The 23,590-nt window shown below is 45.6% G+C and overlaps 2 protein-coding genes across 6 annotated transcripts; both read left to right on the top strand.

The window, feature by feature from the left end:
• The first annotated feature begins 688 nt into the window (after positions 1-688).
• On the top strand, positions 689-5,046 carry LOC147204233 (uncharacterized). Its single transcript, XM_086113881.1, has 3 exons — positions 689-1,156; positions 2,099-2,809; positions 3,527-5,046. The coding sequence occupies exons 1-3, from the start codon at positions 869-871 to the stop codon at positions 4,076-4,078; spliced, it is 1,551 nt and encodes a 516-aa protein (XP_085970007.1). The 5' UTR covers positions 689-868; the 3' UTR covers positions 4,079-5,046.
• A 582-nt stretch (positions 5,047-5,628) lies between these two features.
• vars1 (valyl-tRNA synthetase 1) lies at positions 5,629-17,721 on the top strand. 5 transcript variants are annotated; one of them, XM_086114075.1, is made up of 29 exons: positions 5,629-5,716; positions 6,449-6,801; positions 7,056-7,199; positions 7,272-7,446; positions 7,545-7,660; positions 8,301-8,376; positions 8,688-8,788; positions 8,946-9,073; positions 9,151-9,315; positions 9,396-9,477; positions 9,567-9,686; positions 10,525-10,633; positions 10,717-10,896; positions 11,213-11,337; positions 11,428-11,531; positions 12,180-12,338; positions 12,459-12,549; positions 12,618-12,723; positions 12,946-13,016; positions 13,674-13,799; positions 13,920-14,024; positions 14,305-14,452; positions 15,089-15,216; positions 15,379-15,624; positions 15,704-15,916; positions 16,003-16,114; positions 17,026-17,201; positions 17,307-17,456; positions 17,564-17,721. In XM_086114075.1, exons 2-29 carry the CDS (start codon positions 6,451-6,453, stop codon positions 17,630-17,632), a joined length of 3,876 nt encoding a protein of 1,291 aa, XP_085970201.1. In that variant the 5' UTR covers positions 5,629-5,716; positions 6,449-6,450; the 3' UTR covers positions 17,633-17,721. The 5 variants fall into 5 exon arrangements, with proteins under 5 accessions (XP_085970201.1, XP_085970202.1, XP_085970200.1 ...); XM_086114076.1 differs by having other exon boundaries at positions 7,272-7,473; positions 15,469-15,624; XM_086114074.1 differs by having other exon boundaries at positions 7,272-7,473.
• The last annotated feature ends 5,869 nt before the right edge of the window (positions 17,722-23,590 follow it).

The following is a 23,590-nucleotide window of genomic DNA, read 5'->3' as shown; positions in this document are numbered from 1 at the left end:
TGTATGAAGGGGGGGAAAAAAAAAAGGAATCGTGATGGCGAAGCCCAAGGGGTGTGTTTGCCCCAACGCTTGAAAGCAGTCTGGCCAGATTCCCAAAGGATGATCACAGTGAGCAGATTGTTTGTCTGACAAACTCAACACTGCTTTGATTTGAACATCAGCTGCAGTCTGCATGAGACAGCTACAGGATTAAATGTTTTAGGGAGGAACTTTGGTCAGTAGACACAGAAGCACCTGTTTGACTTGACTTTCAAGAATGTGATGTAACCGTTATGAAAATGAGCAAGATAACTCCAACTGAAATAATAATAATTAAAAAAAAACTTTAAATAATACGCAGTCAGAAGTCTAAAAACTGCACCAAGTCAGAGCAGTCTATTTTCTGCTCAGTCGCATATATAATGGTCATGTATAATTCATGTCATTGTTGCCCTGGCCAGTCACCATCATGCACGAGAAATGTGCACTACGACAAAGAAAAAGGCAGCCAGTCAAACAAGGCTTGTACGCGTTGGATGTCGCTTGATGACTGCCGGCGTGTGTTTGGGAATGCTGATTTACAGGTAAGCGGCAGGTTGCGGAGGGTGTGAGCAGGGCTTGTCTCGTAGAGTCAAAGCCGTCGCCATGGAGGCAAGGGGAGGGGCCGTGGGTGGAGCTGATAGTGGAGTGTGGTGGTGGTGGGGGGGAAAGCAAGCAAGATAGAGCCTGCATTAGTTAGTTGCTCATTTGCTGACTTGTAACATGATTTTAGGAGCAAGCAGCCAGTGAGGGACACAGCAAGACACTCGTATTTCTTTGTAACTCTCTCACACATTGTATGGCTTTGTGAGAGAAATTTGCTGAGCTCATCACCCTCCTACACAGCAACATGCTGACTGTCGCTGTGTGGGTGCTGGCCCTGCTGGGCCCGGTGCAAGGCTGCAGCCTGTCACCGCCAGCTGACGCCGACGCCGAGCCGGACATCCCATGCGGCCTTTGCTTTTACGGGCAGACACTTGCTTGGCGCGAGGGCTCGGCGCTGAGCCCTCGGTGTCACAAGACGCCCGGCGGCCACGACTTCGCCACCCTGCACAGACCCGACAGTGACACGGCCGTCGCCTTGGCCTTCCGTCTCGGCCCCGAATGGACCCAGGGACAAGTGGGAGAGGAGATTGCGGTAAGGGCACATCTGTCACATTGGTGCGACTTGCAATGTTTCAAATATGCTCATATGTGCTTTGGAAATGCTGTCGTACAATACACAATACAATACATGCTGATTTATATAGCGCTTTCACAACAGCAGCAGCTGTAACAAAGCGCTGAACAAAACCGTTAACATAAAGTAAAATAATAAGCACAACACATAACATAAAACACGGGACAGTCGTGCAATCCGAACCACTTTTCCCTCATCCGCTTTGGTATTTAAAGCAGTTTGAGATGAAACGGGAGAGAATCACAAAGTGTCCTTTCTCCAGTGAACCAGAGACGTCATGCTCAAAATGTGCACACGTCGGCTACAAGCTAAGTTTCAAAGTCAACAAGAAGCTGAAGCAAAAAAAAAAAAGAGATTGGTTCACTTCTCCTGTCCCATGTAAATCCGCTTCAATTCCAAGCGGCGACTCGGTGCCAAATACGCATCTGCGCTCCGCGCCAACGCTCCTCTCTCCTCATCTTCAACTTAAGCAGTCATCCATCTAGCCACACTAACGTAATGTGTGTGTGTGTTGTGTCTGTGTGTGTGTGTGTGTGTGTGTGTGTCCATCCATCCATCCATCCATTTTCCGATCCGCTTTATCGTCGCAAAGGTTGCGGGGGGCGCTGGAGCCTATACCATCTGTCAACGGGCAGTAGGCGGGGACACCCTGAACCGGTTGCCAGCCAATTACAGGGCGCACGTAGACGAACAACCCTTTGCGCTCACAAATACATCCAGAGACAATATTGAGTGTCCCATTCACCTGCTGGAGTGCCCGGAGAAAACTCTCTCTCTCTCTCTCTCTTGAAGAAACTCTGACATATACATATCACTGAAAGCAGTTCAGCCAAATAAAAACAAATACACTAATTTAATGGTGATGAAAATTGGAATTGACTTTCTGCTTGTGTCGCACAGGCAATAGACGAGGACAGAGTCGAAATTTTCATTCCAGCGCTTCTCAGAGGAAGCGACCGCACACCACCCTCGATAGACGACCCCCTCCAACACTGGGATTGGATTGTCTCCACAGTGGTCCGCTCTGACGTTGCCTCGCAGTGCAGCGCTCTTGGCGGGGAGCTCTACGTCCTAACCGGGGTCGAAGGCTGTGCGGCGGAGCCGCTGTGGTCAGCGGCATGCTGCTCCGTCCCGGGCGGCCACGGCAGCTTCGCGATGGCCTTAATTAGCCAGTCGCTCCATGAGGATGACAACGTGAAGCGATTGAGCGTCGAGGAGCTGCAGGAGACGCTGGGAGTGCAGGAGCTGTTCTCCGGAGGCTGCGGGGAGGCAGAGGGTGGGTCAGCCGGGGTCACGTTGGATCTTCAAGCCCAAGACCGTGCACCGGACAAGATTGAAGATTTGGACTCCACTCAAGCTGCGACTCACTCGGATGCAAGAGACTCGGATGGAAGAGACTCGGACGTGACGGAGAAATCCGCAGGGGAGAAGGAGAGCGGTGGTGGCATTCAGGAGGCTGATGAGACGCGTGATGTTGAACGCGTCGCTGAACAGGACAAGGCAGACGGCAATTCCAGCAACATTGTGGTCAGCATCTTCTCCACCACGTTGTCCATCCTCAAAACTCCACTCAGGCCCATCTTCTCCAGAATCACGCAATTCCCTGGACAGGTAAAAGATCTGTTTCAGGTTTTGCTATTTCTTATTAATTATTCAAAGTATTGTGTATTATTATTATTATTATTATTTAATATTTGCAATTTTTACAAATCACATCAGGGATAACCAGAATTATTTTTGATTTGATGAGACCGCATCTAAATTAACATTTTTAATTTTTTTATTTTTTACAATTTTTACAATTGTCCCAAATGCTCTCTTATACTGTAGATGGCAATTGTTTTTAAAAATCTCCACTGACTTTTTCTAGTTGTATTCATTTTTATTCTTTCATTCGTCGACATCCTAATTGAATTCATTGTCCTTTTTCTGAGCGCCACCTCAGAGAACTGGTTTATTGTATTTTATTTCACAAATTTCCCCTCGGTGTAACATTTGCCATGTTTCCGAAACCTATCGACATGACCGAAAACCGAAAATTCAATTTACCATCCACACATTTTGTGAATCCCATTTGAGACAACTTGATCTTGTTTTGCACAGTTAAGCGTGATTGAATTCAGCATACATCATGTTCCCGAACTCGATCTGAGATAACCTTAAATTCATTTGATTTCAAATTGGTTGTACTTTTTCAGCTCCGTTTAAACATTCCCAAAGCTGGCCGAAAAATAATCGATATATTTTTAAGTCTAAAGATTGATTAAAAAAAAAAAAAAAGATGTTTTATTTGAGGTCATGACTTTCCCATTGTGTCTTTTGATGCAGGTGATATACGTTCTCCGGAAGGACCTCGGCGTCCTCACTGCCCTCCCAGGAGACTTCTTCTCCCTCTTCTACCTCTTGACGTCGGACCTGCTGTCGTGGCTACGTTGGATGGCCGAGACGCTGCTGGACTTCCTGATGGACTGCATCTACAATCTCTACGACTGCGCCTCCTCCATGCTTGCCGCACTGCTGAACAGCTGCTACACGGGGGTCACCGGCGTGGGGACCCTGGCCGGCGACACGGTCGGGATATGCGGAAACGCCCTGGGCAAGACCTGGCGGGTAAGCAAGTTCTTCGGGGGGCGTCTTCTGAGACAGAGCGGGGACTACGCCGGGACGGTGGCCATGGAGATGGGGGATCAGGCGCTAGCTGTTGGCGGGGGGACGGGCCGGCTGGCGTGGAGAAGCGTCGCCGGCGTGTTCAATACCGTCGTCGTGGGGGGGAGCATCGTTATCGGGGTGGTGGATGTGCTGTTTGGGGCCTTCACGGAAGGTTTTGGACGGGAGAGGGAAACGACACCGCTCCACACTGATTTGTCAGAGACTGAGTAGGAACATTTTGGAGTGGGTTTGTTTTTCTTGTACTGGAAACGATTCTTCTAATCTATTTAAAGGGGATATCTTGACAAAAATTGAGTTTTTAACAGTTTTATGGAAAAAGAAGTTGGCTCTCGATTTCCTGCCCCACCCATCAAGTCTAGAAATTGAATCTCTTTTATCTGACAACTTGTAAAATGTGTCTGCAAGCAAGATATTCTGCACGTCCACAAACTTTGTCAGAATAATGTCGAGAATTTACATGATAAGCACCTAGACTGCTTCTCTGCCCAAGACTTTGAAGCACGGCTGGGTGAAGATCCAATGCCACTTTCAGGCAACAGCTGGACAACACTGAAAACCTATTTTAAGAGACTCAAACTCACGGTCATTGCAAACCACGTTGAAGTTCCCCAACTAGTGTGACACCCTTACAGTATTACGTCAAAGCCAAAAGGTAAGCAAAGCTGCATTGAGTTTTATTGGATGCTCAAATTAGCATTAGCTTCTACGAAGTGACACACATTTAATCTCTGTGAAATTGGTGCCAGTGGTTGGGGGAATTTGTGTTTGGTGGGGTGCTGCTCTTGTTGCAAGGCTCGGTGCCCGCCCCGTGAGTGGTCATGGTAACAAACCCACCTTTGCCCACTCACATCAGACAAGGCCAACCCCTCAAAAGCAGCTGATTTCAGCAACACAACAAATATGGCGTTAAGTGACACGCCACAGACACGTTAAGACATTCAGGAACTGTTTTAAATTGTAGATTGGGGGAAAAAAAGTCAAATATGTCTCCTTTAAATCACTGTTGACCATTTAAAATGTTTTTTTTTTTTTTTTTTTTGCAAATGACCTCTGATGTGTGGTAAAGGCAAGACCTGTTTGATGACCCTGAATGTGCCTTTGTTTTAAAATCATTGTAATAAAGATGATTCAATGTGTTTGTGTTGTACATTTGAATAAAAGAGAAATCACCACCCCTCTCCAAACTGAGTGCTATTGCTTAGGTAATGATTACGTAATTGAAGGGCGACCAGTTTGGTCAACATATCTTTGCTCAAATAATCTTATGTCATCACATGTGATTAAGGATATGCATTTCCAAACCCATGTTAGAGTGTTACATTAACCTGCCATGCATGTTTTTGGAATATGGAAGGAAAACGCAGAAAACCCACGCAGGTGAGAACATGCCAACTCCACACCGGAAGGCCGGACCCAGAATCGAACCCTGCACCTCTGTACTGTGAGGTGGACGTGCTAACCAGTCAACACCGAGCCACCCTTTATACAATAGCACTAACGGTTTATTCAAAACGGTAGTGTAGATGCCGTTCATGTAAATGAGTTATCAACAAGTAAGAGATAAAATTAACATCGATAATAATAATAACAAATTTTCTAAAAACAAAACAAAGCATTAAAGAATAGATTACAATTTTAACGACTATTTTAATAATGAAACGATGTGTGTTTCAGTCGTCTTAAAAAAATGGTTGGAAAAAGTTTACTTGGAGACTTCCGTGCCGGGACGGAAGTGACGCAACACGGAAGTGGCGTCTCATTGCATCAGACCGCTCAGTGTGGCGTGAGAGATCTCATACGGCGAGCAGCTTTTTGACCGGCTGGCGTCTTTCATTGTTTCCTTCAAAGGTAGGAGCATCGCACTCGTGGACATACTTAGCCTCACCACGCTACCACTTTCAGACAACGTCTTTTCTCTCGTACTAAGCACGCGATTGTGGCTAAAATTGGTGTTTGACTGTGTTTGAAAGCGAGAGCTAACTTAGCATTGACTTGAGTCAGATTTTGACAGATGGCGACAATCAAACTTAAGCGGCTCACTTTCTCGTTGCTCGTCTGTTTGGAATTCAACTCCAATATACGATGCATACTCAACTTCATACACTACGACAATGGCTCTATAAAATATGAAATGGTGATGAGTGGTTGGCATGTCTGCCCCACAGTCTACAAAATCTGATTTCGAATCTCCTTCGACATGCAGACTACGTACCAAATACTGCGGCTGCATCACATATTTGCCAACCATATCTGATAGGTTCATTGAACACTGTGTTTTTCCATTATGTAAATGTGAGTGTGAAATCTCATTTCTGTGTATGTGCCCTGGAATTGGCGAGCATGCTTACTTCTTAGTCATGTCATACATAAAGCATATTTGACAATAAAGATGACCTAACTTCAGCAATAAAGGGCTACCACTTGTCAACCTCAAAGCCTTGTTTTGACTGGCCTTTGTTGCCCTAAAAACATGGCATGCATCACATTTTGTCTACTTAAGAGTTCATGTTAGATGCGAATAATGCCTGTTTCCAGTGTTGATTTTTGTAGTCTGAATCCTTGGTTGTGTGTCTCCATCAGGGATGGCCACTCTTTACGTGTCCCCCCACCCCGATGACTTCCGGAGCCTGCTGGCTCTCCTCGCCGCCGAGGCGTGGCCGTCCTCTGGCGTCAAGACCGTCACTGACAACCCCCCCGCCAATCTCTGCGCCCGCTCCACTCCCGCCTTGGTGCTGGGCGCGGGGGACGGCGGCGCCGTGCTGAGCGGGGCCAACGCCGTGGCCTGGTACCTGGCCGCGCAAGGGAAGAGGGCCGGCTCGGGTGTGAAGCAGCAGAGTGAGGTGTGGCAGTGGCTCAGCTTCGCCGACAATGAGCTCATTCCGCCATCGTGCGCCGTTGTCTTTCCCCTCATGGGGGTGACGCTGGACAAAAAGGTGAGGGAGTTTTTCATCAATTATTTATTTTTTAAGTCACAGTGTGAAACCCCATAAATGCCAGAAAGTACATCAGTAACAGCAGGAACTTTGTAAATTGTCATGAAATGACTAATAATGGTAAACATGTTATTTGGTAGTGTCTAGTAATTGACTCGGCATATCAGTGTTTCCCTGCTTAATTGTGATCAACAGGGCCATTTGTTCTCCCCCCCCCTCCAAGTGATTTATTAACATTTCGTGTTACGCTTCAGCTCCAGCAGACTTCCCGTGTTGAGCTGTTGCGCATCCTGAAGGTTCTGGATAAGATGCTGGAGCCAAGAACCTACCTCGTGGGGGAGAGCGTCACCCTCGCCGACATGGCCGTGGCCTCGGCTCTTCTTCTGCCCTTCAAATACGTGTGTGTTCTCACGTCTCTCTGCGTTGGGCCGAATCCTCACTCGTCCTCTTGTCTGCCATTACTCACGTAGGCTCTGGAGCCGTCCGACAGGGACGCGTTGACCAACGTGACCAGATGGTTCACCACCTGCATCAACCAGCCGCACTTCATCAAAGTGCTGGGAAAAGTCACGCTGTGCGAGAAGATGGCGCCGGTGAAGACAAACGCAGAGGCCAAAGCTTGTTCGAATCCATCCGCTGCCGCCGGTGACATGGCGCAAGCGACGCTGAACGGTCGGCAAATGACTTTTGTACATTGCTCATTGTTGTTTTGAGACGAAATCTAGACGTCGGGACGATTTCAGGGCCGCCCAAGACGGAAGCGCAGCTGAAGAAAGAGGCAAAGAAGAGAGAAAAGCTGGAGAAGTTCCAACAGAAAAAGGAGATGGAGGCCAAGAAGAAGACGCAGCCAGCCACAGAGGTGAAACGTCGCTCAAGTTCGAGACTTGAGCTCGGGGCGGGGTTGGTGCTCAAGGGCCACATTTGAGGTTTTTTCAAGCAGGCACATGGGCCCGATCATTTCCAGATTTATTTTTTTTAACTCATTCACTCCCAAAGACGTTTTTAAACGTCTTTTCAGACTTGGTCTAGAATGGGCTGGTACTGAATGAGTTAACTGTGTACTGTACAATGGGTATGAGTCTCATTTTACAGTACACAGTTCAAACTCATTCAGTGCCAAGGACGTTTTTTCGTTTTTAGAAAAGAATCCAGGCATTCAATGCAGGTATTTAAATCTATTTTTTTTACGTGGTAGGCAAAAGTAGAGTCTTAAAATTGGCATTGAATGTGTGAAGACTATAAAAAATTGTTACGTGGAAAATGTTTTTTCCTACAATTTTTATTTTTACTGCATCCAATGAATCTATCTACCATTCATTTAACTCATTCACTCCCAAAGACGTTTATAAACGTCTTTTCAGACTTGGTCCATAATTGGCCAGTACTGAATGAGTTAATGACCGCATGTCGCATGTGTAAGCTCTTAACGTAAGAATAATCAAAGATGTGATTTAAAAGGTATGATTTAGTCTACTCATGTTCTTTTTTTTTTTTTAAAGAAAAAGGCCAAACCTGAGAAGAAGGAGTTGGGGGTCATCTCCTACAATATTCCTACTCCGACTGGGGAGAAAAAAGGTGATTTCTCTTAACACGCTATTAGTTTCATTTCATTTCAGAATATAAAGACAGCAAATTTTCTTTATTGCAAACGCATGACAAAAATCTTAGTTATTTTTTTGTGGGGCTGCAACAGAGTATGTAGTGGCATTGCCATTCATTTGATGCGCGGCCACAGATCGAATTAAATTCTTCGGTCAAGGTGCCGCTGTGGCGTTATATTGTTCCATTTTAGCCCCGCCGGTAAGGAGGAGCCGTTTAACATGAGCAACGTGAACTGCGTTTTTAGCCCCAAGTGAATATTTCGACGTGTTGCCTGTTCCTCGCAGATGTCGTCAGTCCGCTGCCCGACTCGTACAGTCCTCAATATGTGGAGGCCGCTTGGTATCCCTGGTGGGAGAAGCAGGGATTTTTCAAGCCCGAATACGGGGTAAGCGCCGTCGCATGAGCTCAAGTCGTTACCCCTCGTAAACGCGCCGTCCGGGTGCTTCTTTCTCTGAATTGATGTCTTGAAATCATTTTTCCTCGACTGCAAAATGATGAAATGCGATCTTAAAAAAAAACACAGAACTGACTCTGGTCCCCAGAGGCAAAGTATTGGCGATCCCAACCCGCAAGGCATCTTCATGATGTGCATCCCTCCGCCCAACGTGACCGGATCGCTCCACCTGGGACACGCCCTCACCAACGCCATTCAGGATTGCCTGACCAGATGGTTAGCGACGCTCCAAAGGTCGCAGCCATGCCGGGGAAACGTCGAGCCTTGATCATCGGCTTCTCGTCTGCCCGCAGGCACAGGATGCGCGGCGAGACCACCCTGTGGAATCCGGGCTGCGACCACGCCGGCATCGCCACCCAGGTGGTGGTGGAGAAGAAGCTGATGAGGGACAAGGGCAAGAGCCGCCACGACCTGGGCAGGGAAAAGTTCATCGAGGAAGTGTGGAAGTGGAAGAACGAGTGAGTGGCGCCCGGACGATGATGCTCGACGTGGAGAAAGCGCCGGCCGGGTCTTGAGTTTGGACTCTTTGCGTCCGCAGAAAAGGAGACCGCATCTACCACCAGCTGAAGAAGCTGGGCTCCTCTCTGGACTGGGACCGAGCATGTTTTACGATGGACCCCGTGAGCCTCCCTCAACTCGTTACCCCAAAACCCGCCGAAACGTCCTCCTCAGCCTCCTGTTTCGTTTTGTCCCCTCGGCCCCCCTCTAGAAACTTTCCTACGCGGTGCAGGAGGCGTTCATCCGCATGCACGACGAGGGGGTGATCTACAGGAGCAAGAGGCTGGTCAACTGGTCCTGCTCGCTCAACTCCGCCATCTCGGACATCGAGGTCAGTCGCCAAACCGGGCCGGGGTGGCATTGAGGGGTCCAACTCATTCCAAAGGAAGATACGAACAGGCCCAAGCTCAGACGAACCAGATGAAATGCTTCGAATGTACAACGCAAATTATATTTTTGAAATTGGCATCACGCCTCAACAGGAAAATATTGCTTCTGGTTACAAAAGAAATTTCAAGCTACCAAAGGTAAAAATATACAGTATGGGCTGCTCGTCGCAGCTCCCGAGTTTCCTGAACGCAACATACTGAGCGCTGCGCTGCCATTGGCTATTAAGGGGCCTCATCCTGGCATCCCATTGGCTAAGAAGGACTTCTACCACAACTCTCATTTATTGTGCAATAATCTAATTGCATCATGTATTTGTTCCATATTTTGATGCATAGTTACGCTTTAGGAAACATTTGTCTGAATTTTTTTTTGGGTAGGGGGTTGGAACGAATTAAGCCATTTACATGGAAAATGCGTCTCTACTTACAAATTTTTCCAGGAGCAATTGATTTCATAAGTAGAGGTACCGCTGTACAATGTTTTTGATCAGATTTTTTTTTTTTAATTAACAAATCGATTTTATTGCACGCATTGCATTGCATCTTTTTGTGCAGGGCTGTGGGGGGGCGATAAATGCAATTCAAATACATGATTTGCTATTAGAAAAGTGCCTTCATAAGGCTTACTCCAACAAATATCTTGCCTGCAATAGATCTTTGCTCCCCTCTGCACTTGAACATCGAAACATTGAATCCAAAGCCGGTCTGGGCCGGCCGGCGCTTCGTGCGTGCCAAATGCCGGTCGCGTTTGTTTGCGTGAAAGTGTTGCTCGCTTCGCAGGTGGACAAGAAGGAGCTGACGGGCCGAACGCTGCTGCCTGTGCCAGGCTACAAAGACAAAGTGGAGTTCGGCGTCTTGGTGTCCTTTGCCTACAAAGTGGACGGCTCGGGTAACGGGAGCGGAACGATTGACGTCGACGGTGTTGTTTCGCACGGTGACGCCGTCTTCGCGGCTTTGTTGAATCGCCTTCAGACGAGGAGGTGATCGTGGCCACCACTCGTATCGAGACCATGCTGGGCGACACGGCCGTGGCCGTGCACCCCGACGACTCCAGATACCGACACCTGAAGGGCAAGATGGTGGCGCACCCCTTTTGCGAGCGCAAGATGCCCGTTGTTTTTGACGACTTTGTGGACATGAGCTTTGGAACAGGTAAGAGAAAGCTTTCTGAGCTTCCACGGTGACCAAATGCAGAAGCAGCGCACAGCGCTAGGGCTGCAACACACAATAATAGATTCATCTGACTTCCTCCCTCCACGCCCCCCTCCCTTTTTTAAAAAATATCAAATAATCAATTCTGAAAAATAGGTTTTCTTTCCCTTCTCGCTATTAAAAATGCAACACGATTGCAGATTGATGGTGCAGAAAATGCACAAACGTAAATTAAGTTTGCAATGGAGGCTTGGTTCCATGTCTTCTTTTTTTTTTTTTTATTTGCTTGACCGCATTTTCAACATTTGCCCTTCAGGCGCCGTGAAAATCACGCCGGCTCACGACCACAACGACTACGAGGTGGGCGTGCGTCACGGCCTGCCCTTCGTCAACATCCTGGACGAGAACGGCCTGCTCATCAACGTGCCGCCTCCCTTCCTGGTACGCCGTCGTCCGAACGCGCCTGCGCCCAGACGCCGGCTCTGGCAAAATTTTCTGGCTCACTTTGCCGCGCGCTTCTTCCCGACGCAGGGCATGAAGCGATTTGAGGCCAGGAAAGCGGTTTTGGAGGCGCTTCAGGACAGGGGCCACTTCAGGGAGGTCAAAGACAACCCCATGGTGGTGCCCGTGTGCAGGTGATGGACGCAGCCTGCCTGGATTTGCCTGCCTTTTTAAATTAATATTTTGGGGGGGTTGGTGTGTGTGTGTGTGTGTGTGTGTGTGGGGGTGGGTGGCACCTCTTATGTTGGTTGGTGTGTGTTCATTTTATTATTTTATTTGTAGCGTTTTTTGTCTTTATATTGTTTTGGTGCCTGTTAGATTTTTGTGTCTTTTCATATTTCTGTGTCTGTTTTTTAAATTTAAATTTTTTGGTAATTTCTCTTTGTGTTTGTGTGTCTTTGTTTTCGAGTTATTTTTTGTATGCTTGTTTGGTGTGCATTCGTTTTTTTTTTTGCATGTTTGTATATTTATTTTGGTTTGTTTTTTTATTTTCTCTCTTTAATTTTATTTTTTCTGGCATGTTTTTTTTCCCGAAGTGTTTGTTTTTAGTGTTTATATTGTTTTTTGGTTTTGTGTTTGTTTCTGTTTTTTTTTTTATGTGTTTGGTTTGTTTGTTACTTTGTGTATTTTTTTTTTGTGTCACTGTTTTTAATTTCTGTTTTGCGTATTTTCGTTGTATGTTTGTGTGTGTTTTTGTTTGGCTTTTTTTTTGTGTGGCATTTGGAATTGTGCGTGCATATGCGCGTGCGCTTACTGTATTTGTGGTTTTTGCTTACTTGTAGTCGCTCCAAGGACATTGTGGAGCCCCTGTTGAAGCCGCAGTGGTACGTCAGCTGCGCGGACATGGGCAAGCAGGCCGCCGACGCCGTCCGAGAGGGTCGCCTAAAAATCATCCCGGACCACCACCTCAAGACCTGGTTCAACTGGATGGACAACATAAGGCAAGAACTGATCAATACCCGTCCGTCTATTTGATGACGAGGGCAAGTCCGGCGTTCATAACCGTGACGATCTGGGCAAAAGTCCATTTTGTATCATATGTGCTCTTTGGCTCCTCGCAGGGACTGGTGCATCTCTCGGCAGCTGTGGTGGGGTCACCGCATCCCCGCTTACTTCATTACTGTCAACGATCCCTCCGTGAAACCGGGAGAGGTAAGATGCCCCATTGTCATTTCCTTTGCAGCGTTATTCATGAGAATGTCGCCTTTGTGCCCTTCAAGGACGTAGACGGCCATTACTGGGTGAGCGGGAGGACGGCGGAGGAGGCCAGAGAGAAGGCGGCAAAGCGCTTCAACGTGACCTCTGGCAAAGTTACACTCAGACAAGGTCACCCAAAGTGGAGCATTCATTCATTCATTCACTGTTCGTGCTTGCCATTCGCAAATTATCTAGCGAGACGTTCTGCGTTTGAAAATCTGTATGCGCCCTGCGATTGTGCCAAAGTCAGTAGGGATAGCTCACCCGCAACGCTATTAAGCACTGTAGAAAATGAACGAATGGGTTGCTGAAGTCGTCTTGAATAATTCAGTTCTTGTTGTCATGTTTCAGACGAGGATGTTCTGGACACTTGGTTCTCCTCTGGCATTTTCCCCTTTTCCATCTTCGGCTGGCCTAATGAGGTACAAACAACCAACTCGCCACAGCAGGAACAAGCGGAGAGTCGTTTGAGCCACCAAACTTAAGTGCCAACGCCGGTTTCATTTCCCATGTAAATTGCCTCCACATGGAGATATTTCCTTTTTTTAAAGACGCAGGAGTTGGCACCAGGCTGGACAGATGGTGCAACGTACAATATCTTTCCGTAGCAAGACGTGGCAACGTAGCTTACGTTTTTGCCACGTAGCTTACGTTTGACCAGACTTTGACATGCAGCAGCGATGTATCTTGCCCGATTAGCACCCCAAGATTTCCGACTTGCTCTCTGGAAAGTGAAATTTTGGTTCATCCCATTGGCAATTTGCTCGAGACAGTGACGCAAAGCATTTGTTGAACTGATGTCAGTTGGGGACATTTATGGATCTGGCTGTGTGCCATCTGCATACTTGTGATAGCCAAAACATTTACAGACTGAACAGAATGGGTCCAAGGACTGACTCCTGAGGGACCCCACATGCCATGGCCAGAGATTCAAAACTTCACCGTCTGTACTACCATCCTGAAAATGCTCTCTAGACTTGTAAATCAGCACAAAACCCTGTGAATTTTGTCATAGGTTTGAGAAAGGCCGTCATCATTAGTCCCATTGAAGCCTCCTCCAACGTCGCCTCTTTTTACAGACTCGGGACCTGAGTGTTTTCTACCCTGGCACCTTGCTAGAGACGGGTCACGATATCCTATTCTTCTGGGTAGCTCGCATGGTCATGATGGGCCTCAAACTGACCGGCAAGCTGCCCTTTAAAGAGGTGAGATGAGTCACCCAAGTGAAGGGGGGAAGGGGCTGGGGGGCGTTTGAGGATGACACCTCTGAGCCTAATTGACACTCAAACAACAGCAACAACTAGAAGTGATGTAATTGTGCACAGGTTTATCTGCACGCCGTCGTGAGGGACGCCCACGGAAGGAAGATGAGCAAATCTCTGGGCAACGTCATCGACCCTCTTGATGTCATTACTGGGATCTCCCTGGAGGTGAATCCTGATCTCTCCTTGATGCGTTTGTCACACTCGCAGACGCGCGCGCGCACACATTCTTTTGTTCCTCACATTGCTCCCTCGAGAACCATTCTCTGCCGTAAGCTTAATAAGCAACCAAAGAGCTTTTATTGAAGGCATCTATCATGAATTGACTAGCCTTGAGGCCTGGTATTGAGAGAGCAGGCCACCAGGGGGCACTGCAGCACTTGTTGCGCACCTGGATTGTTGTGTTGCTAAGCGCCTCTTTCCTCTGCCCCCCCCCCCCCCCCTCCAGGGTCTGCATGCGCAGCTCACATTCAGTAACTTGGACCCAGTGGAGGTGGAGCGAGCCAAGGAGGGCCAGAAGTCAGACTACCCCAACGGCATCCCGGAGTGCGGCACAGACGCCCTCCGATTCGCCCTGTGCGCATACACCAGCCAAGGTGAACAAGCGAAGCAAACATTTGGACCGACACTACATCGAATCTGGCCTTTGATTCGACGCAACTGCGCTAATTCAAAACTGGAATTCGAGCCAGCCGCGAAAACCGATCAGTGAACCATTTTCAGACTTTTTGGTGTTCTGAGAAAAGCTGCGACTGTTGCCGCAGCACATTTACTGAGAGAAATACAAAACATCTCACAATGTTCAGGTTTCATCCGTGGCGTCCATGACATGAGCTAGCTTGCGAGCATTTTTGGCACAGAAAACCGTGCCCGGTTCTTGCTTTGACGTCGCTATGCTCAGGGATCCTGGTGAAAGTAAGTAATTTTAAACTAAAAAGGAAAATAACTTTTCAAAAGCGGTCACCAAATTGCGCCAGTGTACTCTACCGATAAATAGTTTTCTCATGAGTGAATGTGAGACTTTGTGAAGTGCTTTGGGCACCATATTTCTTACATTTTAGCAAGGATTAAGTAACCATTTGATGCCATTCAGAAGTCATTCGTTACTGTCAACACGAAAGGCGAATCCAAATTTGAATGGCGATTATGATGTGTGGTTCTTTCGTCATTTTGAACAGTTTAGTACAAAACCCCTAAATGTTCAAAATTGCTATTGCATGCGTGCGTTTCAGGCAGGGACATCAACCTGGACGTCAATCGCATCCTGGGCTACCGTCACTTCTGCAACAAGCTGTGGAACGCCGTCAAGTTTTCCATGAAGACGCTGGGGGACAATTTTGTGCCCTCAGAGAAAGCCCAGGCGAGTGCAGCTGACATTTAGCATCTCCCAATTCGTTTGTTTGTTTGACGTCACATGATGTACTTCTGGGTGACAATAACGCAATGTGCGCAAATGGATCGTCCTAAAAATTGAAATACAATTGAAGTGTACTTAGGCAATGATTCTTTCACATACCACCAGGGGGAGCCCAAGTGCCAACACTTTGGAAAGCACCACATCCAGAGCATCACAGAACAAAACGGATGTGCTCTTCTTGTTTGTTTGCGGCAGATGTGCGGCGAGGAGAGTGTTGCCGACCGCTGGATTCTGTCCAGGCTGAGCGCCGCCGTCGGACTGTGCCACGCCGGCTTCAAGGCATACGACTTCCCCGCCATTACCACCGCCATCTACAACTTTTGGCTCTACGAGCTCTGCGACGTCTACCTGGTACGGAGGTTGAGCGTTTGTCATCGTAACAACCACGTTGACGTCGGCTTTTTTTTTTTTTTTTTTTTTGCTAGCGCAGGAGAGCGTGAAGCCCGTCTTCAGCAAGGAGGGAGACGAGAAGCAGGCCGGCGTGTGCAGGCAGACCTTGTACACGTGCTTGGATGTGGGCTTGCGCCTGCTCTCGCCCGTCATGCCTTTCGTCACGGAGGAGCTCTACCAGAGGTTGCCGCGGCGACGGCCTCAGCTCGACGCACCTAGCATCTGTGTCACGCCGTACCCCGACGCTCAAGAGGTGAGTGACAAAAAAACAAAACCCAAAAACCAAGCACATTTGGTGAAGAGGTGACGGTTGACTTGATTTGCTTCTTGTGTTTGCAGTTCTGCTGGAACAGCGACGAGGTGGACCGCAACATGGACTTTGTCATGAACGTGGTCAAGACCATCCGCTCGCTCAGGGCTGACTACAACTTGACCAAGACTCGAGCGGACTGTAAGCGGACGCCGACGCTCACTCGCACGCCGTCCGCATTTTAAAAACGTGGTGGGTTTGAACAAATGGTAAATCGGGTGAGGTCGCACGTGACGGATGTCCAAAGGGCAGGGGTAGAGTGTGGAACACAACGAGCACGTGTGAGTGTTGATTTCTGTAAAAGGAATGTTGGACCTAAAAGCTTTTAGTGACTCACTCTGTCAAGCGTACCAAATCAAATTATATGTAAATGACAACAGAGAACAGGAAGTGCATCTTGGCGTGGGAAATAGACTTGGACATCTCCAATGACGTCAAGTCAAGTCAAGTCAACAGTATTTATAGAGCACTTTCAAACAGCCATCGCTGCATACAAAGTGCTGTACATGGAGCAATTTAACATGCACAATAATAATATAAATGCACTTCAGCTCCATTTGCTACCACAGATGCTTTTTTTTTTTTTTTTTTAACAGCACATTATTTAAAAAGGTTTTTATTTAATCTTTATATCAACCAGCAGTTCACGTCAGTGAACTTGCATCAATCGTCAGTGGTGGACGCGGAACGCTGTCATGATTTCGTCATTAGATCATCAACGGGAGTCTGTCATGATTTCTTTGGGTGTTTTTGAACAGTTTCTTTCTGATAGTTGTTTTAATTCCTCTTTAATTGTTTTTCTTATTGTAAAATTGGAAGGGAAAAAAACCCCCAATCACAATCAATATTGACTGATGCTCATCTTGTGACGTTTTTCCGCCATCTTGCCCACTATTAGTCCAAATCATGAAAAGGTCTTGTTTTGGTTTTGAATTTTCACCCATGGCACGCAGACTGTAGCATATCTATGACATCATCGGCCGGTCACGGCATTTTATTGTGCTCCCTTGAACAAGCGCCTCTTCCATCCACTCTATGCGCGCCTGTGCCAGGTTACCTTCAGTGCGCGGACGCCGCCGCCGTCTCTCTGGTGCAGACGTCCAACGTCCAGATCCAAACTCTGTCGTACAGTCAGGCTGTGATCCCCCTGAGCGCCGAGCAGGTGGTGCCGGCGGGCTGCGCTGTGGCCATCGCGTCCGACCGATGCACCGTCAACCTCATGATCAAGGTGACGCGTCCCCCAACGCTAACATCGCCACACGACGTGGCCAGTCTGTGCCAGTGAGGTTGTGTGCGCGTGAAACCCGAGAGGGGCTCATGTTGTTGTTGTTAGGGTCTGATCGACGTGGACAAAGAATTGTCCAAGCTGCAGGCGAAGAAAGGCGAGCTGGCCAAGCTGATGGAGAAGCTGCACGACAAGATGGCCACCGGCGACTACAGGGACAAGGTGCCGCTCAAGGTGCAGCAGCAGGATGGCGAAAAGGTGACAACAGCGCAACAGAAAACACGTTTTTTTGGGGGTGGGGGGGGGGTGGTCTGCGTTCAAGGGTGTCGACCACTAACGAGAGCTTGTTATGTCTCTTGTTTCAGCTGCGACAAAGTCAGACGGAGCTGGACAAAGTCCAAGAAGCCATGGACAACTTTAGCAAGATGAAATAACGCGTCATCGTCAAAATCATCATCATCATGTTGATTTGTGAGTTTTTATTCCAAGTGTTGTCAAAAAAAATTGGATTCAAAAAAATCTAGTCAATGTCTAATCTTTTTGTGTTTATTCACCTCACCACAAACGACGAGCTTTCAACAGAGGCTTTCCAACTAGGGTTAGGGTTTCAAAAAACCCCCGACCATGTAAAGTAAGGGGTTTTGAGCCGAAAAAAAAGGACCACGTATAGTAAGGCGCTTTTAGCCGAAAAAAATGACCATGTATAGTAAGCCGTTTTTAGCCGAAAAAAACGACCATGTATAGTAAGGTGTTTTTAGCCCCAAAAAACGACCATGTTTTAGTAAGGCTTTTTTAGCCCCAAAAAACGACCATGTATAGTAAGGCGTTTTAGCCGAAAAAAACGACCATGTATCGTAAGGCGTTTTTAGTGCAAATGGTCCTTTGATTGGCTGTCAGCCGGGTGAGGATGCCCCCTCCTCTCTGCCAATGGCCCGAAGACAGCCGGGGGAGGCTCCAGCACACCTACCCGACCACGACCCTTGTGAGGACAAGGGGATGAGAAAATGGTTGGGTGGGTGGACGGACAACACCCATGCCAGCAAGAAGAGAACACACAAGCGCGACAGGCCGGAGCTGGATTTGAACCCTGGACCTCTGCCTTCACAATCCAACGCACTAACCAGTGGGCCACAGAGCCAGCCCAGTGTCCTACTTAGATGTATGAATGACACCATAAAACACTTTTTTTTTTTTTAAATAAAAGATCAACACAACATATTAAAAGTCATAATACTCTGTGTTGTCATTTCTTGCTCTTGTGCAGCTTTCTTGGCTTCGATCTTCTCCACCAGTTCCTGTCGGAGAAAGCGATTTATGTCATCTGCCCATCTCAATCACAACAGGACATTTGCGTTTTTGGCCCAAAAAACGACCATGTATAGTAAGGCGTTTTTACCAGAAAAAAATGACCATGTATAGTAAGGCATTTTTAGCCCCCAAAAAACGACCACGTATCGTGAGGCGTTTTTAGCCGAAAAAAACGACCATGTATAGTAAGGCGTTTTTACCAGAAAAAAATGACCATGTATAGTAAGGCATTTTTAGCCCCCAAAAAACGACCACGTATCGTGAGGCGTTTTTAGCCGAAAAAAACGACCATGTATAGTAAGGCGTTTTTAGCCGAAAAAAAATGACATAGTATAGTAAGGCAATTTTAGCCTGAAAAAAACGACATAGTATATAATAAGGCGTTTTTAGCCCGAAAAAAACGACATAGTATGGTAAGGTGTTTTTAGCTTAAAAAAAACGACATAGTATAGTATGGCGTTTTTAGGCCGAAAAAATGAGTTTAGTAAGGCGTTTTTAGCTAAAAAAAATGACAGTATAGTAAGGCGTTTTTAGCCCCAAAAAACGACATAGTATAGTAAGGCATTTTTAGCCTGAAAAAAATGACATAGTATAGTTAGGCGTTTTTAGCCCCAAAAAACGACATACTATAGTAAGGCGTTTTTAGGCCGAAAAAATGACATAGTATAGTAAGGCGTTTTTAGCCCGAAAAAAACGACAGTATAGTAAGGCGTTTTTAGCAAAAAAAAAACGTCATAGTATACTAAGGCGTTTTTAGCCCGAAAAAAACGACATAGTAAAGTAAGGTGTTTTTAGCTTAAAAAAAACGACATAGTATAGTAAGGTGTTTTTAGCTAAAAAAATGACAGTATAGTAAGGCGTTTTTAGCCCCAAAAAACGACATAGTATAGTAAGGCATTTTTAGCCTGAAAAAAATGACATAGTATAGTTAGGCGTTTTTAGCCCGAAAAAAATGACATAGTATAGTAAGGCGTTTTTAGGCCGAAAAAAACGACAGTATAGGAAGGTGTTTTTAGCCCGAAAAAAAAGACATAGCATAGTAAGGCGTTTTTAGCCTGAAAAAAACGACAGTATAGTAAGGCGTTTTTAGCAAAAAAAACACGTCATAGTATACTAAGGCGTTTTTAGCCCGAAAAAAACGACATAGTAAAGTAAGGTGTTTTTAGCTTAAAAAAAACGACAGTATAGTAAGGCGATTTAGCCCCAAAAAACGACATAGTATAGTAAGGCATTTTTAGCCTGAAAAAAACGACATAGTATAGTTAGGCGTTTTTAGCCCGAAAAAAACGACATAGTATAGTAAGGCGTTTTTAGCCCGAAAAAAAACGACATAGTATAGTAAGGCGTTTTTAGACCGAAAAAAATGACATAGTATAGTAAGGCGTTTTTAGCCCGAAAGAAACGACCATGTATAGTAAGTAAGGCGTTTTTAGCCCGAAAAGAAACGACATAGTATAGTAAGGCGTTTTTAGACCGAAAAAAAAGACATAGTATAGTAAGGCGTTTTTAGCCCGAAAAAAACGACCATGTATAGTAAGTAAGGCGTTTTTAGCCCGAAAAGAAACGACATAGTATAGTAAGGCGTTTTTAGGCCGAAAAAAATGACAAAGTATAGTAAAGCGTTTTTAGCCCGAAAAAAACGACAGAGTAAGGCGTTTTTAGCCCGAAAAAAACGACATAGTATAGTAAGGCGTTTTTAGCCTGAAATAAACGACATAGTATATAGAAAGGCGTTTTTAGCCCCAAAAAACGACATAGTATAGTAAGGCGTTTTTAGCCCGAAAAAAACGACATAGTATAGTAAGGCGTTTTTAGGCCGAAAAAAATGACATAGTATAGTAAGGCGTTTTTAGCCTGAAAAAAAACGACATAGTAGAGTAAGGCGTTTTTAGGCCGAAAAAAATGACATAGTATAGTAAGGTGTTTTTAGGCCTTACTATACAAGGTCATTTTTTTTGGCTAAAAACTTCTCACTATTTATGGTCCTTTTTTTCGGCTAAAAACGCCTGACTATACATGGTCGGTTTTTTTCGGCTAAAAACGCCTTACTACACATGGTCATTTTTTTTCATCTAAAAACGCCTTCCTATATACATGGTCGTTTTTTTTCGGCTAAAAACGCCTTACTATACATGGTCGTTTTTTTCAGCTAAAAACACCTGACTATTCGTGGTCGTTTTTTTCGGCTAAAAACACCTTACTATACGTGGTCGTTTTTTTTCGGCTAAAAACGCCTTACTATACATGGTCGTTTTTTTTCGGCTAAAAACGCCTTACTTTACATGGTTGTTTTTTTCGGCTAAAAACACCTTAATATACATGGTCGTTTTTGTTTTTTTTTTAGTTAAAACGCCTTACTATACATGGTCGTTTTTTTCGGCTAAAAACGCTTTTCTGTACATGGTTGTTTTTTTTCGGCTAAAAACGCCTTACATCACTGGTGTCAAACTCATTTCACATGGTGGGCCACATACGGCCTCGGTAGATGTCAAGTGGGCCGGACCATTAAAGTTATACCATACTTTGCTATAAACAACCAAAACAAAATGTCTTTCCTTTGTTTTGGTATAGAGAAGCACAAGAACATTTGGAAATTGTTGAAATTTAATGAACGTATCTTTTACAAAACATTTCATGAAGCACCTTACATTTCCTTCAACAAATGTGAAATTTACTTTTATCATTCACATATATGCATTGCAACTGATCCCATTGATTGTACAAACTTTAACAAGTAATTGAAATTGAAAAATATAGTAATGCACTTTATGATTACACAAGATTTATAAAGAAAAGAAGTTTTAAACCATTTACACGTGCATATAAAATCTAAATGTAATCCCTGCCTACACCTTACCAACTAAGGAGAGTGCTATTAAATGTGTAAACGTGAGAGTGCTGCTGTTGTCTTCTTCTTTGGTCAAAACAGTTTCCCCTAGCGGATACTCAATGAATTGCACCTTATTAAAAATATTAATTCTGTCTTTTATGCATTTTTTTTTAATTTTTAAATTATCCTGCGGGCCTGATTGAACCTCGCGCGCGCGTGCGTGTGTGTGTGTGTGTGATGAATGGAATTCCGAATCTGTGTGCAATTCTAAAACAAGGCTGTGTGCTGAAAAAATAAATCTGAAACTGCATTTAAGGGTGGCTCAATACTGGCTGGCCATATACAGGTTGGAGTTGTAAATTGATTTCTGGCCCAAATACTTCACTCCACAACTGGCCCTCATCTGGTTTGCCAGAGTCAACCCAGTGCCTCCTTTGCCACTCCTGGGCCGTGTTCGGCCCACATGCATTATGCCAGTGCCGACTCAAGGCCAGCTGTGCCAGCTTCATGCCGAATCCGGGCCAGATGCCTTTTGATAACTGGGTAGCAACCCGCATGCGCACATAATGTTATCTGTTGCACCCCCTCCCTCCCCCCAACACTGAAAATAAAAACAAAACGAAAGTAAATTAGAAGAAAGACACTCACACACCACACCACAAACACACATGCAGGCACAGTGAAATCGCGTTGATCACACAGTCAACTCATGTGCGGTGACTTTTATGGTTAAACTATTTTTCGGTACCGTTAAAATGACGCCATGGAAACGACACGCTACCGGTAACGATTGTTACCGTGAAATCCTCAGGCTTGCCGTAGTTTTTTTTGTTTGTTTATTTGTTTTGACTGAGAAATTTCCTTGCGTCCCAAAAACACACATTATTTGGAACTGTGCGTCCCGTGGGAAAATTATGCGTCTAGACGCGGGACGCAGAGGTAACGAGATGGCTGAATCTCTAAACATTCTCTGAGTACTACTATTATTACCACTCCCACTAATACTACATTAATTAATTTAATACCTTCAATTTCACAATAATAATAAAAAAAATAATTAAATCAACCATGACTTTAAACTATGTATTATCGATATTCATTATTCCAAACATGAGAAAGCATTCAGCAAACATAACTGGAATCGAGCAAAAGGACTCCAAATCCCAACGGCCAAATCCGAAAGTGAAGTGCCGACATTATGACTCCAGCTGTAACGCAAATTACTTGGTTCAAACAAACATTCTAGTGCGACCGCACAAACGTGACGACTGTGCAAAAATAACTAAATAATAGACACCACTGTTACAGAAAGGCTTTACACGCTATTTATACTGCCGATCGCGAACGGAACGAATCGTGATGGAAACTAACTGTGATGCCGCTTTTTACACGTTGTACTGACTTTGTCTGGCCCCTCTTAAAGCGCCAGACAAAGTTATCAACGTGGGTTTCCCTGGATGGATTTTGTTTGATTTCTTTGGGATTTTTGCGGTCCTCTGGCCCACTTTATACCTGTGGACGAAGGATTAGGGGCTCTAATCCCTCGTTGTATCCGAGGACCGGCAACCCAAGGGCAAGGCCAAGGACTTGACTCCGAGGCCAAGGAACGCCCTTCGGTCCTCGAGGCCAAGGACCGGCTCGAGGAACACATCACTGTCGAACTGAGGTTGGGGCTTCAGAATAGTGTTTTAAACTAAGGCGCAGGTTTCAAACTAGAGTTGGGGTTACAGAGTAGGGTTTCAAACTAGTTTTAAGGTGTCAAAGTAGGGTTTTCAAGCAAGGGTTAGGGTTTCACAGTAGAGCTAAAACTAGGTTTCAGGTTTTAAACTGGGGTTCAGGTTTCAAATTTGGATCAGGGTTTTGAAGTAGGATTAGGTTTTTAAAGTATGGTTTCAAACTAGGGTTTGGGGTTCAAACTCCGACTGTTTCGAAACCCCACTTTGTGGTTGTGAAACCCTAAACAGAGCTTGTTACAGTAACCCTATTTTAAAGGAAGTGCCCATTTTTCCAGCTTGAGGGTTAGAGATGAACTCTCCCAAAGAGATGAAACTGCGAGACACTAAAAACATTCAGTGACCAAAATGTTGCCAGGTTAAAATATTATGTTTAATATTTTATTTTTTCCTATTCTGTGGCTCGGAGGTGCTATAATGGAATCCGTTCCTCTCATGAGATACTTACCAACAAATGTTGCGCTCTTCTACAGAAACTGATCAATATTTAAACGCACCCAAAACTACAGAAGAGATGAGTC

Source organism: Hippocampus guttulatus, chromosome 6 (genome assembly GCF_054856545.1).
Source record: "Hippocampus guttulatus isolate MCC_2025c chromosome 6, RoL_Hgut_1.0, whole genome shotgun sequence".
In the NCBI taxonomy this organism is placed as follows: Eukaryota; Metazoa; Chordata; class Actinopteri; order Syngnathiformes; family Syngnathidae; genus Hippocampus; species Hippocampus guttulatus.
This window is presented reverse-complemented; position numbering and strand designations above follow the sequence as displayed.

What these genes read in the sequence shown, in the direction of transcription:
- LOC147204233 (XM_086113881.1), top strand. Translation starts at nt 869, where the DNA reads ATGCTGACTGTCGCTGTGTGGGTGCTGGCCCTGCTGGGCCCGGTGCAA. An exon ending in AAGTGGGAGAGGAGATTGCG is followed by an intron (nt 1,157 to 2,098) that starts GTAAGGGCACAT and finishes TGTGTCGCACAG; the next exon opens with GCAATAGACGAGGACAGAGT. An exon ending in TCACGCAATTCCCTGGACAG is followed by an intron (nt 2,810 to 3,526) that starts GTAAAAGATCTG and finishes CTTTTGATGCAG; the next exon opens with GTGATATACGTTCTCCGGAA.
- vars1 (XM_086114074.1), top strand. Translation starts at nt 6,451, where the DNA reads ATGGCCACTCTTTACGTGTCCCCCCACCCCGATGACTTCCGGAGCCTG. An exon ending in AGACGCAGCCAGCCACAGAG is followed by an intron (nt 7,661 to 8,300) that starts GTGAAACGTCGC and finishes TTTTTTTTAAAG; the next exon opens with AAAAAGGCCAAACCTGAGAA. An exon ending in CTACAAAGTGGACGGCTCGG is followed by an intron (nt 10,634 to 10,716) that starts GTAACGGGAGCG and finishes AATCGCCTTCAG; the next exon opens with ACGAGGAGGTGATCGTGGCC.